This window comes from Mytilus californianus, unplaced genomic scaffold, assembly GCF_021869535.1.
Source record: "Mytilus californianus isolate M0D057914Y unplaced genomic scaffold, xbMytCali1.0.p SCAF_12, whole genome shotgun sequence".
Lineage (NCBI taxonomy): Eukaryota > Metazoa > Mollusca > Bivalvia > Mytilida > Mytilidae > Mytilus > Mytilus californianus.
In genome coordinates, this window is record NW_026262604.1 from 46,924,224 (window position 1) to 46,940,017 (window position 15,794).

Below are 15,794 nucleotides of genomic sequence, written 5' to 3' on the forward strand. Positions count from 1 at the left end.
ATTTTAGAGAATAAATACGACAAATGTGAGGAGGTTAAAATGGCATTGATTCGCGTTATTGAACAAACTTACTCTTAGTTAAGTGTAAACATAACGTCTGTTTGTAATTTACCGATTGTGTCCTTTTCCCGATTGTGGCATTTCTCTTAAGTGTAGACTCGCGTAGCAGGTTATATATGCATTGCAGAAGATGGTTACCTGTTTGAATCCTTGGTTTTGTTTATTTTGGTGTTCAGCCGATTACAGCAGTTTGTGTTTTTCACATTTGCTTTGAATTGTCTTCCTAAACAAAAACAATCGTATTTTCATATTGTCAATCAAAACTAATTCGTCCAAGGCGTTTGATTTAGACTAACATTATGCCCTTTGTACTATACATTTTTTAAATTCATTTAGGAATGCCAAAAAATTGCTATTAGGAAATCCGCGCCCTCCGGCAAACGGTCTCAGAGAAAAAGTATTTAATTTTACATAGATTGTTTCTCACGTCTTAAAGTAATGCGTGCCCTTTATATCAAATTACGTTAAAACAGTTGCAATATATACTAGCTAGTGCTAATGAAAATCTTATGGAAAACTATTATGACCATTACTCCTAAATTTTGATATTGTATATAATTAATAAATACGTGTGTGTCACATTAATTTCAATTGATGGTAAATAAGTCAATATTCTAAAGCTGGATATGCATTACAGTGTTAATTAGTTGAAACTCAACTCAACTCAAATAACCTACCTGGGTCGTTAAAAGTTACTAAGATGTAATTGGATGGCGCATTTACTGTACCCAAGACATTCGTCATAATATCTATGCATGCCTTTTGAACTTGAGCAATAATGGCTCCCATAGAACTGGTGTCGTCTATTACGAAGCCAAATGACGCCTTGTATCTTTTCAACAAGCCAAAAATCTGTATAAATGTGTCTATATTCACCTCGTTAATGATACCACTTTCTGTAACAAAATATGTGTGTAAATAAAATGTTTTAACGGACATCATCAAATGTACTAATCGAGAGATTCTACCACTGCATCGAGTGTGATACGATATTTCTCCATTCAAGACATTAAGATTTTGAAATTTAGAAATGTATCCGTCGAGAGTGGACAAATATTGTTTTGCACGAAATTAGGTGGTTGAATCTGTTTGTCTAATGATTTTTAGTCGATATGCAAACAAATATTATTCTCCTTGTTTAATGATCTGCAAAAACAATGTGTTCTTTCTATGTGAAATCATCAGAAAAAGCAATAAAATTTGACGTTATATTTGAATTTCGACCCATAAAGAACTGTGATTAAACGAACCTCACATTGATTAAATAAAAAGAAAATCGATGAGTATGGAAAAGAATTTTTTTTTTTCTTTTAACACAACACTGACATATAATTAAATGTTTAAATCTTCATGAAACATACGTGTATCTATTAGAAATTGAACTGTGGCATTTCGTGCAGCATAAAATGCTTGATAGTGAAGATGATGATGAGGTGAATACTTTGGGTCTAAACTGTCTTTGTTGATTCCTCCTATTGCAGTTCGATAACCATTTTCTGGGTCATTTCGTCCTCCGAATCCACACTTTCCTTGATCGATATCGCCACTAGTTTCTACAATTATTTGTTATTTGTACATACATGAATTTCGAAAATTCTAAAAACAAATTGTTTATTTTATAAAACTGAGTCTAATTGATCCATTAAAAAAAAAATACTCACCATGTTTGTTTTTTTATTGGATCATTAAGTACCTATCTTAAAAAAGGATGTTTAATTAACATCAATGGTACAACAACCCAAAACAATAGAATATAGCCATCAAAAGGTTCACATACGTCCTTCGACATTCACTAAAATTGTATTAACAAATATATCGTTCTCCAACGGTATATTCAAATAGGGAAAGTCCATTAGACCTGGGGGAATCAAACTTTTGACTGTATGAACTAAAAGAACGACTGGAAAACTGTCATATTTCTGACTTGTTACATGCATTTTTAGAAGAAGATATTTGGATATACCTGGTTGTAAACACATACTAATAGTGTATCCTCCTACTCATATGAAAGTTATTTTTAGTTCCGTTATACTGAGTTTTTGTAGTTTTGCACAGTATTGAAATATATAATGGCGAAAACAAAACCAAGAAACATTTAAAAAAAAAGAAAATCGAAACGGAGGATATATATTCTGATTCCTATTTATGGAGAGAAATGCAACAAGTCCTGTCAAATTACAATCGCATGATAAATCATTCCTAAAAAAACACTGCACCGTACGCTGTACCGCTGTTTGTTTTTACATCGTATTTTTTGTTTTTGTTTTCTGCCATGTTATTGTCAGTTTCTTTTCGACTCATGAGTTTAATTATCCCTTTGGTATTCGTTGCCTCTCATTTACACCACCCCATTTCCATTATGCACCATCCAAATTCCATCACACGACTTTAACACCAATCAGGGGCTCTATATACCATTCGTCTTTTTTATATACATACTGTATGGAGGTTGCACATCCTGACCTGTCTGATAACCACTAGTCAACATATCATTTACCAATAAATTGTTTTTGCAGGAACTCTCGTTTTTGCTACAAAAAGACAATTATGTGTAAGCAATAAAAGTGTTGTTAGTTGTTTCTAAGTTTGTTCAGGTCTTTGCAGTCATTCCGTTTCATCAATTAATGAAAACTGTCCATTTAGTCTGTTAATTCGACACTAATTATATTACATGATTGTTTTTTATGCAGCTGTTAGTAAAAAACTTTCCAAACAAAAATTAAAATGCAAATAATTGATTAAACAAGGAAAACATCTTCTGAAATGAGTGGGGCGGCAAAAGTTGAAAAGACGCTAAGTTAACGAGTTTAAATTACCTAAATTCCTCATGGAATTTTAATGTCTTAAAATGTCTATCGATTATTCAACTTCAAAAAAATATTTGTCGTAAATATCAAATGTGGTGACAGTGACATCAAAAACGACCTTAACTGACGTTACCCAACTCTCACCGAAGACCCAACTACTGTTTCGATAGACTAATATCATAGTTAACCCTTTTCTAAGCATGATTTGTGAACTAAATTGGCGAATATGGTTATTTTGAACTTCATACATTTTAAGGGCATTTTTAATGAGTACTATATTTAAAGCACAGGATATCTGAAAATTGTGAAAAAAACACAAAAAAATCACTGTTTTGCACCCGTCATTATTTGCACTTGCAATAAAAGTGTATTTTAAAGGTACGACCGTAAAGCCGTCGTATGATACTTCAATTGACTTGGTTTACTTTTTGAAGAAAATTAGTAATAAGCAATATAATTGATTAAACATCTGCATTTTATAAGAATTTCAATTCCGGATATGTGTTACACATGAACCGACGCTGTTCTTGTTTCTAGTTATCAATCAGTCCACATTAGGTAATTTTGCGATGGCCATTTTCAGTTATTATCACGCGTATTTCTTGTTTACTTTAGAATTTCTGAAGCTTTACGGTTTATTCATGTTATTAGGTATTGCTGATTAGTCGTGTTTGTTGAATTTAACCGTAAAAAATGACAATCAGTGTACGGTGCGTTTTGTTTTCAGGTGTGTTCTATCTGTTGGACATTCAAGTAAAAGGACAATTACACTAGTTTGTTAAAAGTGGCTCCGTCCGATGTCAAGAAAAAGTGCTCTGAAGTTGGAATTGACAAATTTGTTGAAACTTTAAAAACATCAACAGAATCTAGAATAAAAAGTCTGCTAAATGCTGCAGCACTGAGACGTATGTAATGATACGTAAAGTTATTCAAACATATTTAGGTATCACAGGACTTGTTTTAAAAGCTTCACAAGTAAACAGAATTTGAAACCAGTAGCACGACTGAAAAGGAAGCACCAAATATGAAGCCAGATTTGTCCGATTCTTTGTTGGTTGAAAGTAATGTTGACCCGGCCTCTCGATACATTAAAGTGTATAATTTGCAAGAACATTTCTTAAAAAAAGTGAAAACATTACATAATATGCTGGAAAATTAGCAAATTTAAAAAATGTTACTGTGAGAGCAGGCGACGCTGATATGATAAACCAAGTAAAGTATGATAATAATGCAGTTTATCATGCTGCACGTTGTTTGGCCATACATTGTATGCTTGACACAAAGACGAAATTACACAAAGAGTAGTTAATATTGTAGACAAAGACATTATTCGTGACAAAAAGACTCTTCTTATTTAATCAATGTTGATAATGACCAGTCTTTCTTACCAACTAACATATTAAGTAAAACCTACTGCAATTACTCTAAACTGAAGACTAAACTTAAGAAGCACTACATAGATGCCAAAGTGTTCTTTTCTAAAAAAAAAAAGGACATGGCAAATCGAACATTTAATTTGCAAGCGTCATTTCAATTGGCGACGCCTTTTACAATGTTTTAAGCCGCAAATAGCATCAAAGGAAAATCAAAAATGTTAAAAAACCGACTTCCCGCTGTAACCATGAAGAGACAGATATCACAATGATTTTTCATGCTTTTCATGCTGATGCTATGTTTTTCTACCTGATGTTTAAAATTACAAACTTAAGAAGTATGTGTTCAGAATGGTTCCATTGACAGCTTCAAGGATAACAGACGATTCAGCCCAGTTGATGCCAATGTTTCGTCTTTTGACCAAGTTGTCACCGAAATTCTGCCGATCATTCATGTCTAGACTGGATTTTATTTCACTTCAAGTTTTTGTGGAATTGGTAAAAAGTCGGTTGGCAACCTCCGTAGAACAAAAACAAGCCACTTCGGCAAACGGTGATCTTGATAGTGCTACATATGATGCTAGAGTGTTTTTACTGCGTTATACGGCTTAAAATACAAGTTCAATAAATCGCTAAGACAACAGTTGACTATATATAAAGATACAAATGTTGCCAACCCAAATAAAGGCAGCCATAATAGTTTGGTTGGAAAATTTAGCAAAATGACGAGTAAGAGCAAGTTTTCTTTGAAGAACAAATGACATCAGACTCTCGACAAGACCTTGTTTGTTCATGTAAGGGAGAAGCATGTGCAAGCAGCATGCGTTAACAAGGAGCAGCGACTCATTTCAAAAAAATATTACGAGAAAAAACTACTCGTAAGTCATGAACATTTCAGTATAACCTACGATCAATTTTAGTCGTAAGATTTCTTGGTAAAAACAGTCATATTCCAGTGGCAGTCCAAGTTTCCCCGACCTTCATACCGGACGTCCTCTGTTACCGTAACTACCTAGTGTAGCTATTGTTAATAATGTCAGATGGATGGTAGTTTTACGTATTAACATTAACATTAATTTTACTTGTTATTTTTTACTTCGCAATTGTATTTACTCTACTTACCCAGAATTGTCACAATCTTGGCAAGTGTCCAATGTTACACCAGCAATATCCATTAACGTTTTATTTGGTACTCCTGTGACACAGGAAAGAAACATCAACATAGAGTAGCAATCGTTTTACTTCATGAACTTCGTCGATCAAAATAATCTAAATTTACTTACATGCATATGTAGATTGGTATGTGCTGTTTATTTATTTCATTTTGACACTATTGACACTATTTATTGTAACAACTGTAAAATGGCTGTTCATGAACGAAATTGGGCATACGGATTAACAGCTAGATATAATTATAAACATCTAACGAGAAAATTATTTCTGACATTTTGAATGATCCAATCATTGCAAAATGTACAACTCGTCTAACTCGATTTTGATGATATTACTATTTTTGTGAAAAGTATATATCTGTTAAAGCTTACCAAAGTCTGTGTAAACCTCATCACCGTTCATTTCAACCCAGTTAGATCCGCTATAAAAAGCTTGTATTGTGAAAAGGCACTTCCCAATCAATTGTCGAATCAATGAGAAATTTGGTTCCGCACTTTGTGCAATTTTCTTAATTTGTCCTCTAATTTTGATTACATGGTTGTGAGCTGAAACACAGATAACAAAGAGTGTTGTAGTATCAAAAGCCAGTAGTAAGTACTTCTGGGAAGGCATTTATATATCAATTGATACATTTAATTCTGTAAAATATTTTCATTTTTTGTAATTAATTGAGTTTTTTCTACTTCCAGCCAAAGACGACCTTAGCATATTTTGCACAACTTTTCCCTATTTTCGGTTTTCAATTCTCTTCAATTTGAAAATATTTTAATAATTATGATTCCAGTGGGAGCGATAAGTGTTATGCAGACGAAACGCGCGTCTGTCGTGTCACACTTTAAGCCGCCTGTTATCTTGATCATTTTGAGTTATTACAGAACATGCAGTGATACTAGTAAACCAATCTTATAGGTCAAATTTGAAGGTTAAATAAATAAATTTGTAAGGATTCAAACTGTTTGGATTGTCAGATTCTATTTTTGGCTTAAGAGTCTTACTACATTGACGAAAGCGCTTCCATTAGGTGTTAATGTTTAGTAGATATGCAACTGTATAAGTCGAAAATATAGATATGTTTAACACGGATATTTAACCATTATAGCAAACGCTATTCTGTTTTTTGTCTTTAAAACGATATTTGAAATAAATGAAACAGTTTTGCGCTGCTGTTTTCTGCTGTCTGTTGAATTGATCCTGTGTTCAGCATACATAAAAAAGGAGATGTGGTATGACTGCCAATGAAACAACTCTCCAACAAAGACCAACTGACATAGAAGATAACAATTATAGGTCAGCGCGCGGTCTTCAAAAATGAGTAAACCTATACCGAATAGTCAGCTATAAAAGGCTCCGAAATGACAAATGTAAACAATTCAAACGAGAAAATTACCGTCTGATTTATGAACAAAACAATGAATAGCAGAAACATGATATACAGCAACAAACGGCAACTACTGAATTCCAGGCTCCTGACTTGACTCCGTTAAACCCGCCATCTAACCTTAGACAGTAGTGTAACATTACTATATAAGAACAAACTATAAAAATCAGTTGATAAGGGCTTAACTCATCAGTTCGATATAAAGCAACAAAAAAAAACATCTAATAAAACGACAGACAGCAGCTTAATTCAATGAAATGCAATGCAAACATACACTAAGTCATGCTATATAACAGACATTTACGAACGATTAAAAGAGAATTCAAAGAAAATTAAAAAAAATTAAATAAACATGATAAATCGATTGAACGTTCAATGAGGAAAAATGATTGTTAAATTACAATATTTCTAAAGATATTACACCCTTTCTCGACATTGAACACACGCTTTGACTGGAAGCAAATTTTTGTATTTGCGATTCTTATACCTTTCATTATATGCATGCATCTCACGACATAGGAATCAACACTCACAATTGAATTGGGAATAAGACACAATGGATGAATTACAGAATGAACGATTTTTTTCTGGTATCGAAAAAATGTATACTGCGTAACATACTTTAAAGTTTACCTAGAGTTTACAATTGTTTACTAAAATAGAAACATAGTTCAGTGTATATGGATATCAAAGCAAACGTATCATATGTTAACTTCTGATTATAATTTGCATGTATTTTTGACAATAGAGTGTCATAAGTATTGATTATTGTCTTAAATACCGAAAACATATGTACAAAAAAATGAAAGTCACAATCGAGAATAGAACATCTGTGCTTGAACATTATTACTCAACGTACGTCTGTTTATGTATTTACAGATTCTGCAATAACAGGTTGCTAGTGAGCTGACACACGTCATATTGGTGTAATTTTATTCTCAGTCGTTTGTTCCATAACTCTGATTGACCAGTTTATGTGTGAAGGTCACACACCTGAATATGGTTGAGCGGACAGTATTACTAGAGACGTGTAAACGTCATACAATGGAACAGAAAATATACTACTGCTTAGAAATCGGAAGTTGTAAATGGACGGTTGACATCATCACCTTTGTATTAGATTCTAGTTTGATGTCGTCCATCTACGTCATCATCTAGTAAAAGATCAAGGTATGATACAAACCATATAATACCACGCACACTTGTGCGGGTTATTCATATGGTCATACGTTTATTACCATGTACATTATAAATTGTCTTACCCAATTCAATTTGTTCTGAATTGCAGTGAATATGAGCTTCCTTCGACCTTTCCTGGTTTTTTACATTTTCTACTATTTCGTTTTGCTTTTCAACAAATTTCTCATATCCATCTGAATCTGAAATGATATGTTAAAAGTTTCTATCGATACAAACAATTTGTCATGTTTAATGGTTGAGATAAAGGGACGGAATGATGTAAAAACAGATCACATTTTGTGATAACACTGCAGATCCCTTTTATTTATGTTTCACCGTAATGTTTACAGAACTCAAAAATACTATAATGAATTTTAAATGATATGTTTATACATTTCTTTGTAAATAAAAATTTGAATTAGTTACACTTTTTATTGCCAAAAATACCCTTTGTCAATTAGAGACAGTAACATTTTCAGTTTGAAATATATCTCCACGAAATTCCAAAGAAAATCGATGCTATACATGTGTATATCATATTGGCTCATGTCATTCCCACCTATAAAGGTGCTTTATAGATGTTTTGTCAAATATGGTCTGCAGTTTGGAAAATATGATAATATATAGCTTGCTGAATTAATTAACACAAATAGTCTAGTCTTATATGAGATATACATATACTACAGAAAAAAGATATCTCATTTTCTCCATATCAATTAAAATGAGAAATGGGTATCTAACTATGAACTCCTTTATTATATTTGGTGAGATCCAAACGCCATATCGTTTGTTTACAAGGAATACCATTCTGTTTCAAGTATATTGTTCAGTACCTGATTATCAGGTTGCCTGTATATTGATATTGTAAAATATTAGATGCAAGACACAATCGTGTTCAAAAAGGCTTCATATTGTGTCGAGCAGGTGATATTTTACAATATCAATATGCAGATAACCTGATAATTGATTTATCGGATTGTATTTGTGTATTTGCTTGATAGAAATAAGTGTCTTTCTTTGTTTCAACAGCAAACCTGAAGATGAAGTGATAAGTTCGAATCAAACTTATCAATGTCGGTTCATTCATTATGACGTTGGTGATATGTCCGGGTCAAAGTTATTTAGGCCAGGTCAACATAATTGACGTCACAAAGCCGTGATATGCAGTTTTAAAAAAAACTGAAACAGAGTGTTACAGACAGTGTAAACACCGATTATACCGATGTATATATATAATTTCTGTTTTGGGATTGAAATGTAAATGTGAACGCGAGTGTAAAGGCAATTCGCTCACACGTAAAAAAACAATAATCAACGGATATAGAATGTCATTGTCATAACATGAAATATGACATAACAATAAAAACACCATCCTGTTGTTTTGTTTTTTTTTTTAGAACGAAGGACAATGATCCAACTAACTACAGGACAATCCACCTGAGATGATTTTGCTTTAGTGTCTCTATTGTTGGAAGGAGAAATCCGATCAACAGTTAATCCTTGTATCAGAAATTAACGTTAGTACTAACCATCCCCAAAGAAATGACTGACTATGCTGGTTACATCGGTTTCATCATCTAGTACTATCAAGTTGTTATCCGTTAAAAATCTACCAACAGCAATCCTAATAGCAAAACCTGTTATGTCTGCATGGTGTTTGGTATAATATGCACTCCCGGTCGTTGAATCTGATTGAAATCCTTCTGAAGGATGGTACCCCAGAATTAACATCCAGATGCATGATTTTAATATTGTCATTGTCGTGTTGATGTTTTCTACAATTTCAATTTATAAGTTATTAATTACCTTGTTCAAACATATTCTACCTTTTACAGATTCCAGAGAACTTAATCGGTTGCACAACGTCATGTGTTGACCGTGTTTATCTAATTAATATAGTGTTTAAGTGTTATTGTTCCTGACGTTACCCGATATGAGACAGTATCTGTTAACCATCAAAAAGTAAGTGTATTAAATAGTCATGTTTGTGCAAGTTTCACATAGACAGTACACTATAAATAGTAGAAAGTGCAAAATTATATCTTATCCTTCACATATTCCATAAATTTCAATTGGTTTAGCGATGTCACGTGCTAACCGCCTACATGGCCTAAATTTGATACATAAAGTGTACAAAGCTAATGTTAAAAGGAAAGTAATAGATATTTATGTTTGTGTAGGTATCTGATAGTCGGTAGGATATAAAAAGCATTTCTTAAAATTTATTTCATTTTAAAACGTATTCATGCATTTACTATTCAACGAAAAAATCTTAACCTTATTTTATTTTCTTAAATTCTCTTTTGTTAACGTTTTAAACCGGCAACTTATTTACCTTGTATAGGTCTTCGCGGAAAGGTTCTATTTACTACAAATTATTCGAGCATGACTGATGAGACTAAACGACTTGAAAATTATTATGATAAAATGCCCTCGTTTACAATTTCAAATTAAAGTGGATTGGGTTGTTATTCTCCAGTAAAAAAACAGACTCTATTAGAGTGAAAGTCAAACCTTTTCGGAACCTGAAATTTCAGCAAAGCTGAAAATTGTAGTACGACATACATACATATCTTATTGTACAGTAGAAGGTCTTTTGCGTTTCAAGCTTGTGATGTATACGTTATTCCTCTTTTCAAATGTACCATCTCAGTTTGACTCTTGATTTTTTTTTTAGGTCTTTTGAAGCAATCAACCGAGCAGCTTCATTTAGTTTTAAGTCTTTAGTGGTTAATTTTCTCAATAAGATGTCCGCATTTTAGATGTTTATTTTTTGTTAGTGGGAGTCTAAGGAGATTTGACAAGTTTGAATTTGCATTTAAATTTAGTGGTTCTAAGATTTCTACAATATCAAGGATCCTACATATGATAACTGAAGGAGACACATTTACACCGTCGGATTTAAACAGCTATTGGGAATTTGCATTAAAACTTTTTTACACGATAAACTTATTGTGTAATATATCAAGATTTACCTTACCTTACCTACGAGTTGAAAGTATTCAATCAATAGAAAAGTTAAACAAAAAACACACACTGTCTCTGTTATACCACTTGAAAATAAATTAGTAACTAAATTTTAATAATAAAATTTATCAAAGTTAACAGGCTAATGATTTGGTACGCCAATCGCGCGTTTTGTCTACAAAAGACTCATCAGAGTGGCTCGAATAATAAAAAACACGAATAAAAAGGAGAATAAAGTATTATTGCAGATAATTTACATTTCTACTTCTCTGCTTGAATTGTTCGTGTGCAGGTGCGTAGTTTCATGACACAAAATATAATATGAGAGCGTTCTTTGAAGACACATACTCTGGTTTAGAACATGTTTGGCAAAAGATGAGAAAACAAAACTGACGGACGGATTGGGGCATTCTTTATTTACTGGAATGTCAAAAATTGTATGTCCATGTTTGAAAGAGGTTATAGGCACAGCTATACACAAAAAAATTATTTAATTATAAAAACCGAGGAAACTGCACGTAGAAAATCCTTCGTTGCTTTAAGTTTCATCATATGTTTATAGAAATCCTTCTACTATTTGATAATTTAACAAAGCAATGCATTTAGGTCAAGACAAATGTCTGAAAGTTACCACAAAAACATGTACATGATGTATGTATTGAACATGACAAAGCTTTAGGTAATAGGAAAGGAACGGTTCACACAGCATGTCGATACTATTTGTACTAGTACACAATGAAGAGTCTGCAGACACTTTTTGCAAAACTATTTCTAGTTTAGTAATAATGTAGATGATGTATTCCAACAACAAACGGATATATTTTGGGACAACTTATATGAGTAGAGTGCATTAACTAATGCGGTATTTTTTTAAGGAGTGCAATTTCTGCAAAATGAAGATAATACTAGTAATATGGACATACTATACAGATATTTTACCAATATTATACACGTTTTAACTTTATTTTGTTTCTAATTCATTTCGAGTTAAAATTACATTAACATTTACTAATAGTTATATACATTTATGGCAGAACAAGAAGTTTAAACTAAGAGTGAGGTGTGTATTTGTTTTGTATGCAGCACAATAATTTATAGTTTTAATTTATGACCTACAAATTGTCAGATATGACAGTATAGTTATATAACTACATATTTGACAATTCTAAGACGTGACGTTTAGAGGTTTAAACATAATATTTCTATTGTTTAATTTTCATGATATACGATTATAATGAACTAACCCAGATCGTAGTAAACACGCAAAAAGACATCAACATGACGGCCCAACAAATAGCTCGTTTCAAATATTTTTGTTCTATAAAAAGTAAAATGGAAAATCGCTTTTAAATGATATAAAAATTATCACGAATTAACAACAAACTAGGAATTGAAATCCATTGTTTTTAAAAACCGATGTAAGGTTAACAACTATGAGACAGCAACCTTTCGACTTTAATAACTAAAACGCATCTTAAGATACTCACTAAGCAGCTGTCATATCATGTCAATTTGAATTCTGTGGATGCGCGCAAATAGCATTGGACTTATTTATAATTGTACAGACCTCGATTACATTTCCTGTTTAGTTAGTTTAGTCTTTAGTCACGCTACATTAAATGTGTCCTTTAAAAGTCATATATTAACCTAAATTATCTGACATACTTTGTGACGATATTTCCAGGAAAACATTCTATTTACAAAATTCATGATATTGCAAAAACCAGATTTAATACTTGGAATTTATCAGGAGTTCTACATTCAAGGAAAATAACACATTAAAGTATATATATGAACACGTTCGGAAAAGGTTTAAAATCTTTGCTTCATATCGCCTGTAGCAACAGTTTTTTTTTTTTGTTTTGACAAAAAAACTTTAAACATTTGAAAAATTTGAAAACTGATATAGTTTATCTTAGTTTAAATCTATATACCCCCTTATTTCGCAACTTTGTTACTTTTAGAAAGAAACTTAGAAAATTTGTATAAACTCCACTTTTGTATTATATATATCATGTATATTTATATCCTGTAGGTATTTGGTTTCAAGGTTAAAATAAAGTAATCATTTACATAATCCACAATAGTAGCCTTTTGGGTCCTGCGTTTTTACTATAAAAGAATTGTTGATAAAACTGCCAAATTCTGAACTATCAACACCTCTGGTGTGAATAAAACTGCAAAACACATCTGGTGACGCAGCTTTTTTGATAGAAAAATGGCATTTTTCAAGGGTACTCTATGGTTCTGGAATTTTTGAAAGAGTATGAACAAAAAACACCCCTTGCTTAATTTTGCACAAAAAATGTTGCTCGTCACACAGAGTTTCGTCCAAATTTCTCGCTATTTCTACACCGAAAGCTTACACTCGTTTCTAACTATTTCAAATTTGTTTTCTAATTAACAGGGCAGTAGAAAATAGATTTACTTCTACCTATTATCTTGGATGTAAAAACTAGGTGGGACTAGTCATCTTCAATTACTTCCTTTTAACCTGCAATCTAATTGATAATAATTTTTGGTAAGAAATTAACAAAGTTAAAAAGAAAATGAAATTCCAAACGAAATGTTTATCTTTATTTACATATTGTATTTGTCGTCTACAAATGATTATCCAACGTGCAAATATTAATCGATTGATTTCAATAAAGTAGATTTTGTTGTATTAACGGTTATAAGCCCTTTCCACATGTCTGTCGAAAGAACTTTTGATTCCTTTCTGGTTGTTTATTTTTCTCTCCGACAACATGTCGTTTTTGTTCTCAAGTCGGTTTCTGAAACCATTTCACATTTGTTTTGCAACACATTGATAAGATATTTCATATATAATATGGAACATTTACTTTTTGGAAGGTACCCCGTTTAACACTTTGCAGGAGTTATTTGAAAAGAAAACACTGATTATACTTGTTCTAGCTTCTCCTTCGTTTGCACAAAGCTATCGCCAAACTGCCATTTGTAAATCGTTCGTTATATGATCAGAATGGTTTAGTTAATGTTACAGAAATGATGAAGCGACACTTTAAAAGAGTTGTTTTCCCCCTTTATCTTTAGAAATCGATCTGTTGATGTTAAAGAAAGGCGAAAATTACCAAAATGAGTTCCAAAGTCGAAAACAAAAGGAAAATGCCGTGACGAAAAATAAAAACTACGAAAAGATAAACAACCGTACACAAAACACAACATGGAAAACTAAAGACAAAGCAACACGAACCTCACACAAATCCGGGAGTGATCTCAGGAGCATCGGAAGCGTAAGCAGATCCAATCCGCATGGGGCACCCGTCGTGTTGATCATATATGAAGCGAATATTAAGTAATTCACACTCAAGGAACAGAGGACGAGATCATGGTTACCAGAATTGTAACTTATGAGCGGTCAGTCTTTAATGTATAAGAACTTTTGAATTGAGTACCTTAGTCCATAACTTTGTAATGTCGGTCAAGATCATGTTCGAAATTGTAATATTAGGTTTGTTAGCACCTCATTCGAAATCTAAACAGATACGTACACAAGATTATCGTTTGATATGAAATGCCTGATTTATTGAGAAGATGGAAAAATATTAGGATGGATTAGTCCGGTAACGTCTTATATTAGTTATTTTCCCTACAGTGTTAAAATTTATATGTATTCATTGTTACTTCAAATTGAAATATGACGAATCTTTTTGGACTTTTGTACAACAAGCACACATATCTTGGGTCCGTACCTGGATTGAATTAATACGTCTATTATTAATGCGATTGTTGTATATATTTATACCTGACACAGAGGGTATTTTTCTATTAAATTATTTCTATTTAAATCAACGTTGTTTGCGTAAGAGCACTTCCAAATCTCAAACATATCACAATAATGACATGACAAGGATCACCCTCACATCCTATCAATATTAAATTTAAATCAATACTTACATTATAAGAGAAATACAATTAACTAAAACCACAACTGTATGTTTTTGGTATATTGTCTAAATGATAATTCCGATACCTTGTATCAAAGATAACGTCATATGACAGTGAACAAAAAAAGTAAACCCTTTGTTATATATTGTTTAACGTATTGTTAACTGAAATGAGATATTCAAAAATTATTGGATCATTACCAAATGACTTTATAGTTTTGTGCCATTTAATACACTATACATTACAACGTGTCTTTATGAGGATGAAATGTTTCCTTGTTAGGGAATTATAACTGCACTGCTCAATCGGTATTTTTGTACGAAATTGTCTAATTAGTTTTTCTTTAATTTGTGGTCAACACTATGTTCTTAAAGACATTAAAAATGAAAAAAAAAAGGATTTTACCAAGTTAATATGTTAATTGGTCAGCCATTTCATCTTTCGATATCTGTATAAATGCTGTTTCATTCTTTTGAATCGAATCAAGATGTCAAAAATTGTACATGTAATAACTGAGAACTGATATAGAAATAAGAAGACGTAGTATGAGTGCCAATGAGACAACTCTTCACCCAAGCCACAATGTGTTTTGAATGAATGATGATATGATGGATACTGCTATGAAATAAAGGGGGGGTTGAACTCCTAGCTACACATTTTACACAAACAATCACATGTTCATAATCCAGAATATTGTTATAGGTGAAATTTTATAAAATAGGATAACTCAATATGTGAAAAAATGTTTAAGCTTTTTGAATTACAGGTAACATTTTTATTTTTTTCTGTTCTAATCGTGTGTTACGGTAAAGATAATAAATCACCCAGTTCATCTATAAGATATTAGTTTGGGTCAACTAAATTTATACGTGTATTTGGTTTACAGTTTGATTTAGAAGAAATACCGACATAGCTTGATAATACAATTAATATCTAATTACTACCAAA

The 15,794-nt window shown here is 32.0% G+C and overlaps 1 protein-coding gene across 3 annotated transcripts in view; it reads right to left on the bottom strand.

The window, feature by feature from the left end:
• LOC127721917 (von Willebrand factor A domain-containing protein 7-like) overlaps positions 1–14,997 on the bottom strand; it is a 34,008-nt gene extending 19,011 nt beyond the window's left edge. For all 3 annotated transcript variants that reach the window (XM_052228728.1, XM_052228727.1, XM_052228726.1), the window contains exons 1-8: positions 14,856–14,997; positions 9,500–9,745; positions 8,054–8,170; positions 5,785–5,958; positions 5,363–5,435; positions 2,500–2,591; positions 1,422–1,613; positions 738–956 (exon numbers count right to left, since the gene is read on the bottom strand). In XM_052228728.1, coding sequence (XP_052084688.1) covers positions 738–956; positions 1,422–1,613; positions 2,500–2,591; positions 5,363–5,435; positions 5,785–5,958; positions 8,054–8,170; positions 9,500–9,728 — 1,096 coding nt within the window. In that variant the 5' untranslated portion in view covers positions 9,729–9,745; positions 14,856–14,997. The remainder of the gene's footprint in view (positions 1–737; positions 957–1,421; positions 1,614–2,499; positions 2,592–5,362; positions 5,436–5,784; positions 5,959–8,053; positions 8,171–9,499; positions 9,746–14,855) is intronic.
• Positions 14,998–15,794: the final 797 nt, after the last annotated feature.